At 42.5% G+C, this 16,702-nt stretch overlaps 1 protein-coding gene across 1 annotated transcript in view; it reads right to left on the bottom strand.

The window, feature by feature from the left end:
* Positions 1-1,379: 1,379 nt before the first annotated feature.
* Positions 1,380-16,702, bottom strand: part of T265_05237 (hypothetical protein) — a gene marked incomplete at both ends in the record, with an annotated part of 85,058 nt that continues 69,735 nt past the window's right edge. The window contains 7 exons of the mRNA XM_009170206.1: positions 1,380-1,839; positions 6,998-7,089; positions 9,161-9,191; positions 11,128-11,713; positions 13,412-13,592; positions 15,109-15,411; positions 16,495-16,622. Of these exons, the coding sequence (XP_009168470.1) occupies positions 1,691-1,839; positions 6,998-7,089; positions 9,161-9,191; positions 11,128-11,713; positions 13,412-13,592; positions 15,109-15,411; positions 16,495-16,622 (1,470 nt within the window). The remainder of the gene's footprint in view (positions 1,840-6,997; positions 7,090-9,160; positions 9,192-11,127; positions 11,714-13,411; positions 13,593-15,108; positions 15,412-16,494; positions 16,623-16,702) is intronic.

Genomic DNA, 16,702 nt, shown 5'->3' with positions numbered 1-16,702 from the left:
ACTTTGACATTCTTATCCGACAACAGCGCACTCTGCGCGACAGAGAAGCGTAAACGGCTCTACGTAATACCACAGCTGTCTTCCCATTCTAGTGCAGATCCAGGAAATCACTTTGACATTCTTATCCGACAACAGCGCACTCTGCGCGACAGAGAAGCGTAAACGGCTCTACGTAACTACCACAGCTTTTACTTTTTTACACTCGTTTGCCGCAGAAGCACGCACATATTCCAAACCAGGGAGAATGTAATGGTTATACAAACAATACCTTTGCATACGCCAGTAACTCGTAATTCTCACTATATATTAGATTATTAAGCCGCACATTATGCACTTCTATTCTGTCTTCCTTGTAATCTCAACCTAAAACTACTCGACTCTCTCAACAGCTATATTAAGGGCCTTGTTGTTGTGTGCTCGTGATACATGACTTCTGTAAGCTGATGAACTAGGGACCAATAATTTCTCGGAAGTGTAGTTAGCACTGGGCGATGAATAAGTAACGAGGTTATTAGAGAGCGGATGTTTAATACGTCAGTCACAGAGACCATCCAATGCTGCGGCGGTTCGGTCAGTTGCTACGTAAAAATCGAGTGTTGTTCTCCCTGTTTTCTTTAAAATGACTCAAAAGTCGGCGCGGAAAAACACACGACTTAGCAGAAGAATGTCTGGTGGTGGGCAAAGATGTTGTATGGGTTGCTGGTGTGGTCCGCTTTTCAAACTAACTTTTTCGGGGCCCTTACAACGCTTGGCTGTAGTCTTTGCAAGAACTGGTTGCCATGATAGGTTACTCGAGTTATTTTACTGTCACTTATTTTCCGGATTGTCTGATTGAGCAGCTTATGAAAGAATGGTAAGTCAGCACCAAGCCACTTCTCCACCCTTACTTCAAGTTTTAATCTTATGGTTTTGCAATAAAATTAAACAAAACTTCCGGTTGAATGGGAGGGATCCATGTGTAATAACTGGTATATCTGTATGTGCCTCTGATGGAAATGATGGCGCTAGTCCAGCGTCATTCATATCAAAAATCAATTCCTAGTACGACCTTCAAGTGATTTTAAACAGATACCCTATATCAGGTAGTTATATAGTTTTGTCCGGACCAAAACGTGATTTGGCAGACTAAGTAAATTATTCTTTCTTGTTGGTCTTTATACATGGAGGACCGCTACACACTTGCTTATTACCTTAATGAATCTCGGGAGAGCCGGAACCAATAACGGATACAAGGGTGGATGGAGTTTTGTCGTTTAACCAGAGTTGTTAAAAACTAAAAGCAAGGAACGCAAAGCCCTCTTAGAGTGGTACGAATCACACTCATCAATACAGTACTGGGTAAATCACATTACTTAGATCGCTGAGATGGAATAACTCATGGAATATGTGTGTTTTTGTGCGTGTGTGTATGGACTGGACAGAAGGTGAAAACATACTCAGTGAAACTATGACAGTATATTTCTCACAAAAATTAAAGTCGATGATTAGAAGTGAAGAAGTCTCTGTCCTTTGTGGAGATGGACATATTTTCTTATAAATACCGGCGATACGATAGATACATGAACAGTGTTTAACAAAAATACATGTGCACCGAAAAGCACTTTAAGCACAGTGTGCTCACATATGTTAAAAATAGACGGGGGTTATTTTGGAATTTTCTGCTGCCTTCTCTGGCAACGCACGGACCGTGTTACGAGAGGCGAACGGCGCGCCCTTGAGACATTCTCCGCTGAGTCTGATGTGAATATTGCGAAGGCAGTGCTTTTGTTGGGTCAGTTTCTTCTATGATAAGGGAGAGTTCTGCACTTGATAATATGTTTCTCAACGTTCCCACAGTAACTGAAGCAAAGGAAGAATGCAGAGAATGCATCGGACTTTGGTAAGACGGAAGGAAGGTAAGCATCTAGGAAGCTGAGAGAACCGCAAGAATCCACATTAACTGATGCAATCAATCGCAACTACTGAAATGTACCAAGTACCCTAAATATAGTGTTCATTCGGTGGATCATGTCCAACTGGTTGCCTGGACATTTTGCCGAATAGGGTTTTGTAAGTAGGAATCGAATAGCTTGCACAAGAATGGGTGAACACTTTGAAAAGAGTAAATACACGTACAGAAATCACATCTGACAGGGGGCTTGCTGTCACAGGAGATGCAAGCACTAGTGCTATTCAAAGAATATTACTGTCAGTTAAGTAACCTGGTACTTCACCCAGAGAATGGCATTCTGTCCTGCAAGCTACGGTTGCTGTGCAATGTAATATGCATGCCAAGTTACCAACTACCGAGACAAGCGCTGATATCCGCACCTAAATGGGAGTGGCAGACACCTAGTGGAAGACAAAGTTTGAGTTTGATATGGAGGAAGGAAATGAAGTATCCTACGAGCAGTATGGATGGTGCTGGTGCTGTTCACCTTGATGGGGTCCGTTGCTGTGCAATGTAATATGCATGCCAAGTTACCAACTACCGAGACAAGCGCTGATATCCGCACCTAAATGGGAGTGGCAGACACCTAGTGGAAGACAAAGTTTGAGTTTGATATGGAGGAAGGAAATGAAGTATCCTACGAGCAGTATGGATGGTGCTGGTGCTGTTCACCTTCCAGGATGGGGTCCACGTAACAGTTCACGAAAGACGCTGGTTAATCGACTTCAATGGCGTCATTTTATATCCAGACTGTCTAGCTGAATGTTGGAAGTATAGGCTTCTTTGTTTTTTTGTTGTGGGATAGCTCTGGGATTCCTATCCAACTCTAAATTCTTTCTGTCACGAGATTTTATTCAAACAAATTGACAGCTGTGCGACACAATAAAGCACCAGTGTTCCCTGATTTTGCGGTCAGTGATGGGGATACTGATGATGTTGCAGCATAATAAAAAATTAACAAGGATGAAACAGTGTCTCTACGTTGAGTACTCCTTTGAAATGCTGTCAAATATTACAACATGTATCAGGTTCGTCGATAAGTACAGCATTTCTCGGTTACCAACATGGCGTTTTCACCAAGGTGAGCGTTTTCCTAGATCGGGGAGGTTATGCAGCTTCGGCAAGAATAAAAAACCATGAGCTGTGTTTCATTCTAGTTGTTAGTTTCATTCAATAACTATCAAGCGTATTCTTAGAAGGATATGAAGTATCACTTGGTTGTCGTTGGGCTTCATACGAATAGCTGACTGTGTGGAGATTTCGTCCTGTAAGTGAAGCCAATCTATGCTGAAAAGCCGAGAAGCACTGTACAGCTGATTCATCCTTATTGGGAATCATCAGCAGTGCGCATCTCACGAAACTCCGGAGAGTTTCTAACCCGCGACCTCCCGATGAGTGAAACTTTTATCTGAGAAGTCGTTGCTCGAGGAGCCAGTCAACACGTGTGACCGCGTGATGTGGATCCCGTGCTTGAAGAATAAGCGGCGCTATATCCTGTCTAAGCGCGAGTTAATCACACTGCTGATCAGCCGCTCGTGGCCGAATGGTTAAGTGTTCAAACTACTAGCCAGGAGGTCGCGGGTTAGAAACTCTCCGGAGTTTCGTGAGATGCGCACTGCTGATGATTCCCAATAAGGATGAAACAGCTGTACAGTGCTTCTCGGCTTTTCAGCATAGACTGGCTTCACTTACAGGACGAAATCTCCATAAAAATCCCAAATCTCCTCACACTACCAATAGCTGACTGTGCAAGTACTTTCCCCTTACACCAAAACTACAGCAAGCTAACGTAATATAGTGTGTGGATGTTCACACAGTTTATCTGCAGTGCCATGGGCCAGTCCAAACTAGTCAGTGTTTTACGATCGTCAAGCCGCACGATCAAACATCTAACCATGATTCGGTAAAACTTCCAACGCATAGGCATTTTCGGAATTTCCTGAAATTATAGCCAGACTTAACCTATGTGCTAGAAAGTACAAACATCTTTGCCCGCCAAAGCTATGAGAGTTCAGGTCAGTCCAGAGTTTGATGGTGATTCGATGTTAGCACGCTCATCCTGGCACACCCCCAGGCCGATGTTTATACTCAGGATTGACCAGAAATATGCACTGCTGCTGTGCTCCACTAACAGTGAGACTTCAATAAAGTGGATTAACGTACGATGTGGATTGATCAGGTATGGAACGAAAACGAGCAAACTGCTCAGAACAGCCTGTGGTGGTCGTAAAAATAGTAGGCGGGCCAAGTACATCGACCAAAGTTCGCACTCTTTACTGCTATTTTATCCTTCCCTGATCCACTGACTAGACAGTCTGACGGCCCATGATCTGTATGGCTGTTCTTTAAGTCCAGGAAACCGTCGCAAGGTTCTCTTTACTTTTGAAAGCTAAGAGTTGATATTCTCTTTCCCATTACGTTACTGATTTGTTCCATTTTGTTTTCCTCTCTCATAATTAACAGTCTTTGCTATCGAGTTTTCAGTCGAATTAGTTTTGTAATCTGAGTGCTAAGCTTTCTTGTCGTAGCACAGGAAGTTTCAGAGCACTCCGTCGACATCATTCATCCAACGTATAAGAAGTGCATCACGATAAGAAGGCACGAAATTTTTAATCAGTTTTCATGCCCTCCCTCTGTAGAGGACATTCATGTGGAAAATTTTCTCTGTGAGCGTATTTTTTCGTGGTTTTGAATAGCTTTGGATCTCTAACCAGCCCACCAGTCATCGCCTTCTCCACTAGCAAGCTGTTTGTGAACTTCCTCCACTCCTGTTGGTGTGGTTAGTTTAACAATTTAAACAGACGGGTCACGGTCAGATAATTCGGTCAGATAATTCGGTGAAGAACATATCCCACTGTTTTCATCAGTGACTTGCGGTCAGCGATTTCTAATGCTGGGTGGGATTTAATGTAGTAGATACATAGGCTCGCTTAAAATATCAAAATTTTGCTGAGTTTTATTAAAAACAGTGCAAAACAGTGTTTGAGAAAAGCAGGCCCACGAAATACGCTGAGGAGATGAGCGAAGCAGGCTTGCTTACCGTCGCCTAAGAGAATCGGTAAGAATAATTTCAAAAGACCTAATTCTTACACGAAAAGTTGAAAAATTAGCGGTTCTGACATAACATTATTGGTAAATCACTACAGAGTTCGGTCTGAAGTGGGGAAATTTAACACCCGGCGAACTATGTCGGCGACTTCAGCAAAGTAGACTGCCATACATCTTTCTTAGTGAACGTTTCACGTCCCAGTATCGCGCTCGACAGTCATTCTGTAGCAAGTACATGAGGCAACGGATTTCGCGGTAGGATCTTTGGAGAATGTCTTGGTGACAACTGTGTAGATTGAAGCGCTGCGGACATTTTGACCGGAGAAACTAGTTCACGACATGGTGGAACTGATTGGCTCAAGTCGTTTTTTGTGAAGATAATACAGTCGGTTCCAAAAGTTCCCTCTGGAATTAGGCCTTGAAGGCTGCTAAACAACTGAAGCTGATCACTGTCGTTTCAACTCGATACACTCATTAAAGGATTAGGTTTTAAATATATATTTACGGTCAAAGTAGCTTTTTGTGGCTTAGTTTACTCAGCTCCGAAATTACCAAGCTTTATCCAGGCCTAAAAATGCCTCTTTTGTTGATTCTCATGTGTTTCAGTCGCTGTGCAGTCGTTGTACACTTTCTGTAATGGTCGAAGCGTTACCCAACTGATAGGTACATTAGGCAGATACATACTGCAGATGAAGCAGTAAATACCCGCGCCATCTTCACATTCTCCTCTCGCAAGACAGATGACTGATTTTCCTATTTTGTGAACTTTGGATGGAGCATTCTAGTTGAGTTTGCCATTAACATTCAAATAAAAATATATTCACAATAGCCCTCAGAAACATGATTAGGAAACCTTTTTACCAACGGTGCATAAAATTTCGGAGTACATGGGGTACGAAAGTGAATGTAAAATTGGCTTCTGCAACAGGGTAGACGTTGTAACACAGGAAACGCTTGGTTTTGCGAAGATGAATCTTGCGAATGGAGCGGGGGCTGTCTGGGTGTGTCAACGTATTTCTACTTGCACAGACTTTGGGGTCGTTCAAGATTAAGAGACTTTGGCACAATATTCTTTATAGTAGTATATGTTTATACTTTGCACTTCCTGACCCACAAGTTGAGGCCAGAGTCCAACAGGTTTTCCGCAATGCCACTTCTTTAAGGTAGTTCATCAGTTTGACTCTGTACAGAGGCCAGCTCAATATAGTGAACAGCATTAGTTGACACCTGCTGAGGAAATGTTAGAATAAGTTGGCGAATTTATGCTCATATCCAAAACAAATTGGTACGCACGAAGACAGATGAACCAGTTCCCATATGGGGCCGAAGAATGAGCGCGAATTTCACAAAAATGCAGGTTCTTGTTCAGCTCAAAGCTTCGTGTTCCTCAAAGCGCCGTTTGTCAGTAGTGTGAGGAGGGTCGAAAGATTTAAGATTTTCTACTATGAGATTTTGGGCACACAGGACGAAATCTCTACTACCTTGCGGTACTGCGATCCCTCTCCTTCTAAACCAGTGACTACTCATGCAAACTGCTGAACGCAGTATGACGGTAAACACAGCATAAATACAACACCACTCGAAACAGAGGAGTAATGCAGCGATTAGATTCATCTGAGGTGTCTTTTGACTCCAAAAATGGTTGGCTACGATTGAAAGGGTTTGGAAAAATACGTTGGTTATATCATCCAGCCTACTCATTTGGACAGAACTTATTGGCTGCAGTAAAGGAGCCAATATGAAACTATAAGCTGATGCGATATCAGATATTAGCATAGTTCCCAAAACAAATTACAATAAATTTAAGATCAAAATTGGTTCACTGGCGGCCTTCATTTCGATTCTACAATTTGTGTCAACAGCATTAGTTTGTCCCAACTATCAGTCACATTGTGGGTAGTGAAGCCCACGAAAATGTGTGCGCTGGAAAGATCACATTCTCTATTTCGCTGCATTGACGGTGGTGGGAAATAAAACAGCAAATATTGTAACTAACAAAGAATGGTAAAAAAAACTAACCTGGCTGACAATATCTCCACGCACGCTTTACCAAATCCACAATGTCATAGAAGGGTGGTGGAGTTTCGATTGGCTGCGCCTTCGGTTCAGAGCTGAAATATACGTGTGGTCAAAACAGTAAAACTTTCGGGCCACAAGGGACAACCTAAAGTCACATGATTTCTACATAATACCTATACTTGCATAGTATGTGTCAATTTCTGGGGTGAGATGGAAAACACGCATGCGTGTTTAAGGGAGATCTGAATGGTTTCTCATTTCCGCTGCTCGAACAGGCCAAGTCTCACAGCCATACAACAAGACAGCCCGTACGGTAGCTTGATACACACGTCCCTTCAGATTCAGGGATAAACCATTCTGACACCATAGATGTCTCAAGTTAGCAAACTCGGCCCGAGCCTTGCAGATTTGTACATTCACCTCATCTGTCACACTACAATCAGAACTAATACAACTTCCATGATACGTAAAACGCTCCACAAATTCCAGTGCCTCTCCCTGGATTGTAAGTGGCGTGTTCAGTGACTGCACGTCCACAAGCATGACCTTACACTTTGTAGGGTTTGGCTGTCGGATTGTTCCCCCGTGTGAATGTAACAAAATTTTTATGTACCGAATAACCCCGCTGCCCACTCATGGTTACGGTGCTTTTGAATTTTCAATAGTCTCGATGATTTGTGTGTTTATTCTTTGGAATGGCACTCTACGATACATTTGTGTTAAACAGCCCTAGACAAATGCCCCGGTCTCTCATCAAGTGCTTGAATATTAAGCAAGTGGTTTGTACTGTTTCTGTTCTCTCCCCTATTCTACCCCGACACCGTAAGGCAATCAATCCAGGTAGTGAGCGAGAAGGCAGAAACCGAGGAATCGTAAGAGTACAAGTGATTTGTTCACGACCGAAATAGCGAAGGTTGACATTGCCTGAGAAATTTTGCGCACACCGTTGTAGTGCTTTTGTTTCGGACCACAAATCGGGTAAACTCGAATGATATTGTCCTCATACCTTTGTCAAATTTAGTTCTCAAGAACCCTCAGAACTCAAGCAAAAAATTATCCTCGTGCTGCTTCCTCCAGAACTTGAATAATCATGTTAAGTTTGTAAGCCTTGCAGTAAACACCAGGGGCTAGTCTACGTATTTAAGATGTCGATGCAATCTCTGTCAGCAAAGTAAAATTACACTCGATGTGAATATTGTATACCATTTATCTATTGCTGTGGCTAAGTTCGTTTAACACCTCCCTTTGGCTTATTACCTTATTAGATGCTGTGTCGCACTGAACACCTACCAAGGATATCCTCATTGAAATGTAGGTCCAAGTTAACTCAATAGATATTCTAGATTTAATGGAGCGTGAAGTAGGTAGCTGAGATGCTTGTTAACCCACAGTAGGGGGGATTTTTTTGGGCCGTAGGATTAATTTTTGGCATCAGGATCGCCCGGGGATAAAACGTATTCCGTTATTTGTTTTCCATACAAAAACGCAGCAGTCAAGCTTCATAAACCATGCAAGCTTATTTAAAACGCCATGCAGCACAATTCCTACTGAGCAACATGTCCATTGTCTTCCGAGTTACTGAATGTCAGTGCCTGCAACACTGATTCTCAAAAGCAGCTACGTTTTGTGAGCGGAAATCGACCGTATAGGACCGGTCAGTCAAAAGTCCATGTGTGGAATTAGCAACGCACGAATTTTCATGACCTGCTTCAGTTAGGGTACAGCTGTTCTGTTCAGTTTGGGTAATGACAGACTTGTGACACCGATGGGTTGGACCAAAATCACCAGCGGGTTAACTTGGTCAGCGCCAAAATTACCTATCGGTATATTATGCCACAGCGACTGATTGAAAACTTACTCTAAGTTTGTTTAGAAGTATGCTTACGCAAGCATGAAGGTGATGGTGTGAAAACGAGAAAACCCATGGCTCTGTTGTATAAAAATAACACACTACTCAAACGGTTGCTGAAAACACTTCGACAGCACACTGGACTGCTTTAAGGAACAGTGCGTCACTTCTATGCAATGATTTCTTATACTGATCTATCGTACCAACTGAAACACCAGGCCGTCTAATGCATTACATTCATCTGGAGAAGAACATCATAAACGAGGTATTCAGTTAGATTTTCGTAAAAAACAAATTGCTAAAAAAAGGCTTACTTGCTCGTTAATCTTCGTCTTCTATTTTTTCCTGTAATATAGTACATGAGAAAGATGGCGAGATGGTACTCGATACGGTGCAGTTGCTAATTTTCTTTAAAGAAACAAGGGCGTTTTTGAGAAGCATTTCCACTTCTCCGATATCACACAGGACATGTGTCCGTGACGGAAATTGTCAATAATGCGAAGGAGAAAATGATGTAAAGATATTTTTACGCTTTGAAGTAAACCAACCGTTATAATTCGTAAGGAGATTAAACTTCTTTCGCTCGGGAATGATGGTGATTCCACTATGAAAAGCCAGGGATTAATAGATGTTTGTGTAATATCTCTATGCCAAGGAGGAAGCAGTCACTTGGATGAGCTCTGACTGGCTAATGTCATATGAGGCATGTTAAATCTTAGGTAGCCCAGGTGCTGCAACTGGCTTCTTTTGAGTACATGAAGAAGGCTTTAGTCGGCTGGAAAATGCAGACCGGGCGAACTCCATAACACATGGGTTTCGGAGTAGTGAGTGCTGCAGTGATATCCACTCTGTGATCTTGAGCCACATAACGCTTGCTGGTCGTTGACTGTAGTGAGAAATGTGCCGGATATTCGACTAGTATGTGACTCTAAAAAGGAGTGCGTATTCCTTCGTGCGAGCATTTGTAGGTACTTTCCATGTAACGTGCTCTGCAGGTACATGTGAACTGGTACAAACACATCACTGTTCAAAACAAAACTATCAACGTACAGTTCCACCCCACTTCATGACAATGCATTGATAATGTCATGTTCAGTGGTGATCAACCTCAGTGAACAATGTGACTACCAGGATAACACAGTGCTTGCCTGAGAAGCGCGAGTTTTGAATACCGACCGAAATCGTTCTGTTCTGGTGACTGCCATTTCGTGGGGTGTAGAACAGAGATACACAATGAACCATCCTCGGTTCACTGAGACCTCAGATAATCCACTCTTATCAGGTGAATATGATGAGGGAATTTCTGACGTAGTACAGTTCAGTTTACCTTGGGAAAACATAGTCCTTGCCTGAACAACATACAAATTTTCTGCCATTTTCAAAGGATCACACACCAAACAACCCACAGTGCCTCTAAGCAAGCAACTGCTGTATCACAGTACAAAAGCACTTTCCTTGGGAAGGAAATTCATGACCCAATTCGTCGAATAAGCACACTGTGGATTCAAATTCCAACTGAATGTTCTGATGAAACTTAGAATGGCTGATTCATTCTCACAAGAAGGCCTCCAGACTAGGTGAGATATTTGTAGTTGTCACATGAATAGACACCTTCAAGAATAACACCGCGAGACAAGTAGTTCGTGTGGGTGCGAAGCAGTTCAAGAAAGAGATCCTCACTGAGAAACAAGTCACGATGGAATGAGGCAACCAGAGCTGACTCTCAGGTGAGCCCATGCCATATCGCTGGATAACTATACGTAAACAATCCGTCCCAGCCGGTTCTCGCGGTTGCTTAAATGTTCATCAAATTCCGTTCATCAAAAAGGGTGTTTATAATAAAGCGTTTCAACTTCAAAACAGCTAATGTAGCGGTAAGGCCATACGTAGTGTGGAAGTTCCGCTGAATTTATGTGCTCTCGGGAAATGCATACGAGCCTAATTTTCAGGTACTTCCAACACATTTTTGTTAGGCCATTCTTATTCTGACCGTACCAAATCGGCAGGTTTATATATTTCATTTCGATGGGATCTCCCCGAATGTTCGACTGAACTGCTACATCTGTAGCTTCAGAATAGAGGTGGAGTGAAAAAGGGCTTTGAAATATGATAACATGACTTGATGTGGTGTAGCTTCTCCTGCAAGTCACCAATTGATACCGCTAAGTCTGACAATGTTCTACAGAAGTCATGGATGTCAATAAATATTAGTGATGAAGCTGATCACTATGAAAACGGATGAGACATGTAAAAGACCAAAACATACTTGATAGACTCATACGTGCACGCGTTTGTTTCCGCTCTGTCATTTCCAATTCTTCGCTCGATGAACTGTCGGGGTCCGCAGGTTCTAAAATGAAATTCTCTTCCTCGTCAGTCATGTAGTCAAAAGCTGGATTCTTGTAGTTCGTCGCTTGTGTCGTGTCAAAATGTGACTCGAATACTGAGTCATTCTCCTCCGAGACGTCAGACCTCTTTTTCTCATTCGATGAACGTCTCTCTGAGCCTGTGCTATCGGTTCTGGAGGACCCCACACTTTTGAGCAGCTCTCCTACTGTTGGCCATCGGTAGCCTAACGACTTTCCCTTCTTTTTGCTTGCCAACTCTTTTCTTGCCTCCATCTTGGCATATGCGAGGGCCTTACTCCAAAGCTGCACTAGCCTTCTATCTGACAGTAACCTAGTGGCTTGTCTAACGGGTTTTCCTCCTCTGGATAGTTTTCCGGTGGCGTCCAAAAGTCGGCGTATAAGGCTGACTGGATTGGCATGCGGTGCAATTTGTAACATTCGAGGCATGTGCTCACATAAAGCTCGGAACCACCACCATGATGCTGATTGACACAATGGAGTAGGGGTCCATGCTCGTGTCTAGAACGAAAAATTCAATAAACGTTTCAAATTGTTTCCTTTCTCAAAATTGTGCGACGCTTTTCTGTCTTAATGGTAGAAAATTGGGGGCATGCTGGCAGACCAAATCATATTCCCGTCAACTATATTTGCGAGGGATAAAATTAAAAGAGTGTATGATGCCTGTCGTAATGCTTCTTATGGTAACTTGGATTAATTTGTGGCAAAAAAGTTGCAGGGAACAAGTGTCCCACTCAAGAACAGTAAAACCAGGTGAATTTACGTCAGTCGGGCGGAAAAGTGACAATTAACCTATGGTGGCATACTAGTCAGAATAAACAAGCATCAGCATTTTGGATTCAACTAGTGCAGCTATTTTCAGTTGTAGTGTAAATTAAGGGGTCACGCCGAGTAGTACATGTGACTCGGTGAGTTCTTGGTTGCTGGTTTGTTCGCTGAGCATATGAGTGGTGTAGCAAACGTTGCCGGATATTGAAAGCTAATGTGAGCTCAGTGTAAGAGGAACGAAATGCCTTGCAGGTGAGCACTAAGCAAGTGGAGCGATGTTCTGTTTTTCGTACCGGTTCTTGCATGTTCACGCACGGAATATCTATCAAACTAGTTTTAGGTTGGTAAGCAGATTTCATCATCAGTATCAGTTAAATTATTCCAAATCCCGTAGATGGTCATTGCGGCCCTAAAAATTTAAACCAACGGCCCAACTCGATATTCGCCGCCCAAATGTTCCCACCCGGAAATGTGCTGACTCTCAGTGCCCAGCTGACATGCGAGGAAAACGTGTTGACACTAACCCATCTGCACACGCTACACGCGTCTGAATTTTCAAGCTTGAGTGATGTGATTGGGTGGGACGACGGCTCAAACGATGGCCCAGTAACTGTCCTGGTTATGTCAACTCAACAGAAGGACTGTACCAGTGTGACTGTGATACTACTGATGGGAAGGCATGCGGGTAATATGTTCTTTCGTGAATTCGCTTCGCACCTCTTGAAAAGTGAGATCTATTGCGGAATTTGTGGAGTTGCTTTGTAGCATTTGCTTGGATTTGAGCAATAGTCAATGAATATCTAGGAAAGTTCAGGAAGACGCGTTCAGGAGAAGATGGATGTTCAGTTTTTGTAAACAAGATATATATGAGAGTTTCGCTTCGCTGTTCAATAGTCTGTAACTGTTCCATTTGGTATTTTCCAATAAATAACTCCGCAGCGAGGGCCTTCTTCTTTTCACCAGGACGGTAGGACGACTGGTCACATGAGGGTGATGTGAAGATGAATGATGAAGTTGCTGCCTGGCCATCTGCTTCAAATCACACCATCTAAATTTAATTAAAACTTCAACTTGAACATTAGCCAATAATTGACACCTGTGAGAATGGAACTCATGTGTGCAGCTGAGTTGTCTTTCCAGTTGGGTCTACCTAAAGTTGCATCTGTTTCATTTCAAATTAGGTTATACAAGACTAGATTGTCACTATAATCTTGTCTTCCGAGTGGTTCGTGCTGTCTACTTGCATATTCATTCGTTGGATTGTGGTAACGAACTGAGCTGCCACCGCAGTTACAATCCCTCTTGGCCTGTGTCTGAACATTGGGGAGAATAGCTGGATTTACGGAGTGAAAATATCGCGTTCACAGCAGGCACGTGAGTTCGACTGCGAAAACACTGAAAACACCCAAAGATTCGGAAAGCAGGACCTACCAAATCAGCCATCATGCCTTCTAAATGTGTGAAGTAGGCATTCACCGTACCAGTCAGATCCAACTGACCAGAAATGATTCCTTCTATCTGAACCGAAAGGCTTGGGATATCTTCCGCTTTATGGAGGCTTTTTGGAGCATTCGTTTCCATTACCGGCAAAGCGTGAACAATCGAGGCAATTCTGAGTGAATAGAGACAAACGGAGCTTACAGTTATGGAATGAGTCAAAACTGACACACTCAGAAAATCAGAAGCACTTTAAAGTGTAATTGTAGGATAACTTGCTTCTCGCTTGCCAGGCTCGTTCAGAGAGAATAAGCTAGTGCTACACGCTTTGGCCGAAGACCAAATGAAGGAGGCTAATCGTGGCTGCTCATTCGGCTGAAACAGTCAACATGATGTATCATGAAATTACACCCAGAATGCCAAAAAAACGCTTCAATACCTATAAAACGCAATTTGCTGTCCTAGTGTGGTGATACCTGAGACTTTCCTTCACAAACGAAGCCTTATTTTCGTCTTGCAAGAACATGTCGTTCATTATGATTATTGCAAACTCCCAAATTATACTGTGAAAAGAAACAATTTGAAGAAGCCCAATGTGTAGTCAATAATTCTGCCCTTAATTGCCTGTGTCAGTGCATCTAAGGATCTGGTTTCTACTTAAAGTTGACAAATTCATTTAGTCTTAGTCATGTAGATGTCTTCTCCTACACTGCGATTTTTCAAATAGGGATTGGCATACAGAGTGATGCAAATCATGTTTTCGTAACACGGTCATGTGTTACGAAATAATGTATACCGTAATCAGTGCACTGTATTTTATGAAACAATATAAGCCGGAGACAGGTGGCATCTTCATCTTAAGAACTTCTGATTTCAAACTGCTGTAGAATTATCTACCAGCTTTTTGAAGTCATTTTTCCGTGCTTCATTTTCGAAACCATTTTCATGGTTTCATTGCTTAATGAGACGGTTACCTCTGCCCTGCAAACAAAACCCATGATCTGGCATTGAAGTGCACTCTACTGTGGGATATTTTGGGACAACTATGCAAAACAGAAAAGCTCGTTTTGTGTTCAGAGACTCAACAAGGTCGGAATGATAGGAAATTGTGAACCAGGTAAAACCGTTCACGAACATAAAATCTTGACAATGTGTGTATGGATCTAGAAGATTATCGGCGTTTCCAAAAGGGTCGGTGACCGTTCAGAGCGAATCTTTTCAACTGTCTACCAGTCCTTTTCTGGTTGTATAAAGAAGTAAGAATCTGGTCAAATGGAGAATCAAAAAATCATCCGTAGATAGGCGTTTTGTGATTCAAAAGCACAAAAGTCCTCTAACTCGCTGTCATCTGAGATCATTTATCATGCATAAAGTCGGGCTGAATCGATGTTTATAGGGTGAAAATTCAAGAACGCGCATTTTCTTTTGTATTTTTTGTATTGTTCAGCTGAATAATGACGTACTGACTGATTGACTGACTGACTGATGGACTGCCCGACCGACGGACTAACTGTCTGATTCATTTAATTGTTCAATAACTCATTCACATCTAGGCGGTCACTCCCAAGCACTTGATCACCCTTTCATTAACGTCCGTTCTGTCGCTCACCCACTCAACCACTGGTCCCCTACCCTTGTCTTTCTTGTACTTCAAAGTAAGAAACGAAGTGAAAAGACCAATGATAACTCACACTCGAAGTAATTTCCTCACAGCAAGCAACTTCTTTTCTCTCCCAGCGCTCGATATGGTTGGTGGATCAACAGTTCCAGCTGGCAATAACGCGAGGGGCCATGTGATCAACTGAATAAGCATCGGGGCCAACATGAATCCAGCGTTTTTCCTAGTAAGTGGATCAGGCTTCGAAGGATTTGGCGTTGGTGGAAGAAACCGAAACAGGACAACTTCCAAGTGGTTTATTACGTAGGAGAGGAAAGGTATCAGGATATCATTTCTGCTCGAATGACTTGTTTTCGGACTGCCCATCTCATTGAAGCTACGAAGCAATTAAAATAAACCATTTGGATATTTTAGGCACAAGACGTTTTGCCGCTTGTTTCGTAGCATGTGAAATTATGGACGCATCGATATTTTTCGCGTTGCAAGTACCGAGTGTCGTTGATCAGTGATCTAAAGCAAAAGTACGCTTGCGCTGTAAACTAAGACAAATTCTTCGTTTTCAAGTATCCATTTCGTCAATTCGTCTGACCAGGAGTGCATGCCGGAACACAAATTGGAAAGTTGTTTTGCATCTAATCCTCGGGGCGTATAATAAGAAAGTGATCTCTTGCGCATGAAATCTCTTCCTGACACTTGATATATATTGACATGCAGCAGGTCCGTGTTTTTTTTCTGGTTATTACAATCTTTAGAGAATAGATAATGAAAGCAGTCGAGCCTGATTGGCACGGTTCAGACATCTAAATAAAATATGCCACTGAGGGTAGTAATGAGGACAGAGATCTCAAATCACATGGGGGAAACGGCCAGTCATCGTAAATTTCTCTCGACGGAATGGAAATAGAGTGGATCAGTACGGGTAGGTTCACTTGCTTGTTCAAGGCTGGAACCGCTTGATGATATCGTAGGTAGATAGGTCACTTGTCAAATCCGTTGTGACAGTGTACAAAATGAGGTTGGATACTTTTAAATAATCTTCTGATGAAAGGCAAAATGAGCAACCACTCACATTTGGGGTACGGTGTGTAAGACATGAACCTGCAGGCTAAGCGTTCGGATTATCTTACATCCAACTGTTGGATCTCACCCAAGACAAAACACGCTCTCGATCACCGTCTTAGGGACGACATATGTGCTTTGAAGTGAGATCTCTAAGCCTGAGGATCGTGAAAAACTTAGAAAATCTAAACATCCTCTAGTACTTAGATTCTCGGTAACAATCAACGCGCACGCTAGCATGAGCAAAACCATCTCATGGGTAAGGCGACACCATTTTTTGTGGGTGATGAACATATTGCGACTTTTAGGAAAAGTTAGCGGATTTCCTTCTTGTGTAAATTTCATCACATAGCCCAGGTGAAGCGAAACTCGACAAAAATGCTGATCGCATAATACTTACCGTAAATTAAAAGGCCTTAGAGAACGAATTCGCAAGTGCTCGCCTAGGACAGTTGATGGTCGACAGCCATCATCCAGTACTATCTCAAAACGACGAATGTAACCAGTGACAGCACGAACTCCTTCGACCTTTGGAAAACAAACAGCATGTATTATCAATGAATAAAGTATACAGGAATGAATATGGATGATAAACGAGGGAGTGATAT

This window comes from Opisthorchis viverrini, assembly GCF_000715545.1.
Source record: "Opisthorchis viverrini unplaced genomic scaffold opera_v5_97, whole genome shotgun sequence".
Lineage (NCBI taxonomy): Eukaryota > Metazoa > Platyhelminthes > Trematoda > Opisthorchiida > Opisthorchiidae > Opisthorchis > Opisthorchis viverrini.
The sequence above is the reverse complement of the archived record's forward strand: the minus strand, read 5'-3'. Positions and strand labels throughout refer to the sequence as shown.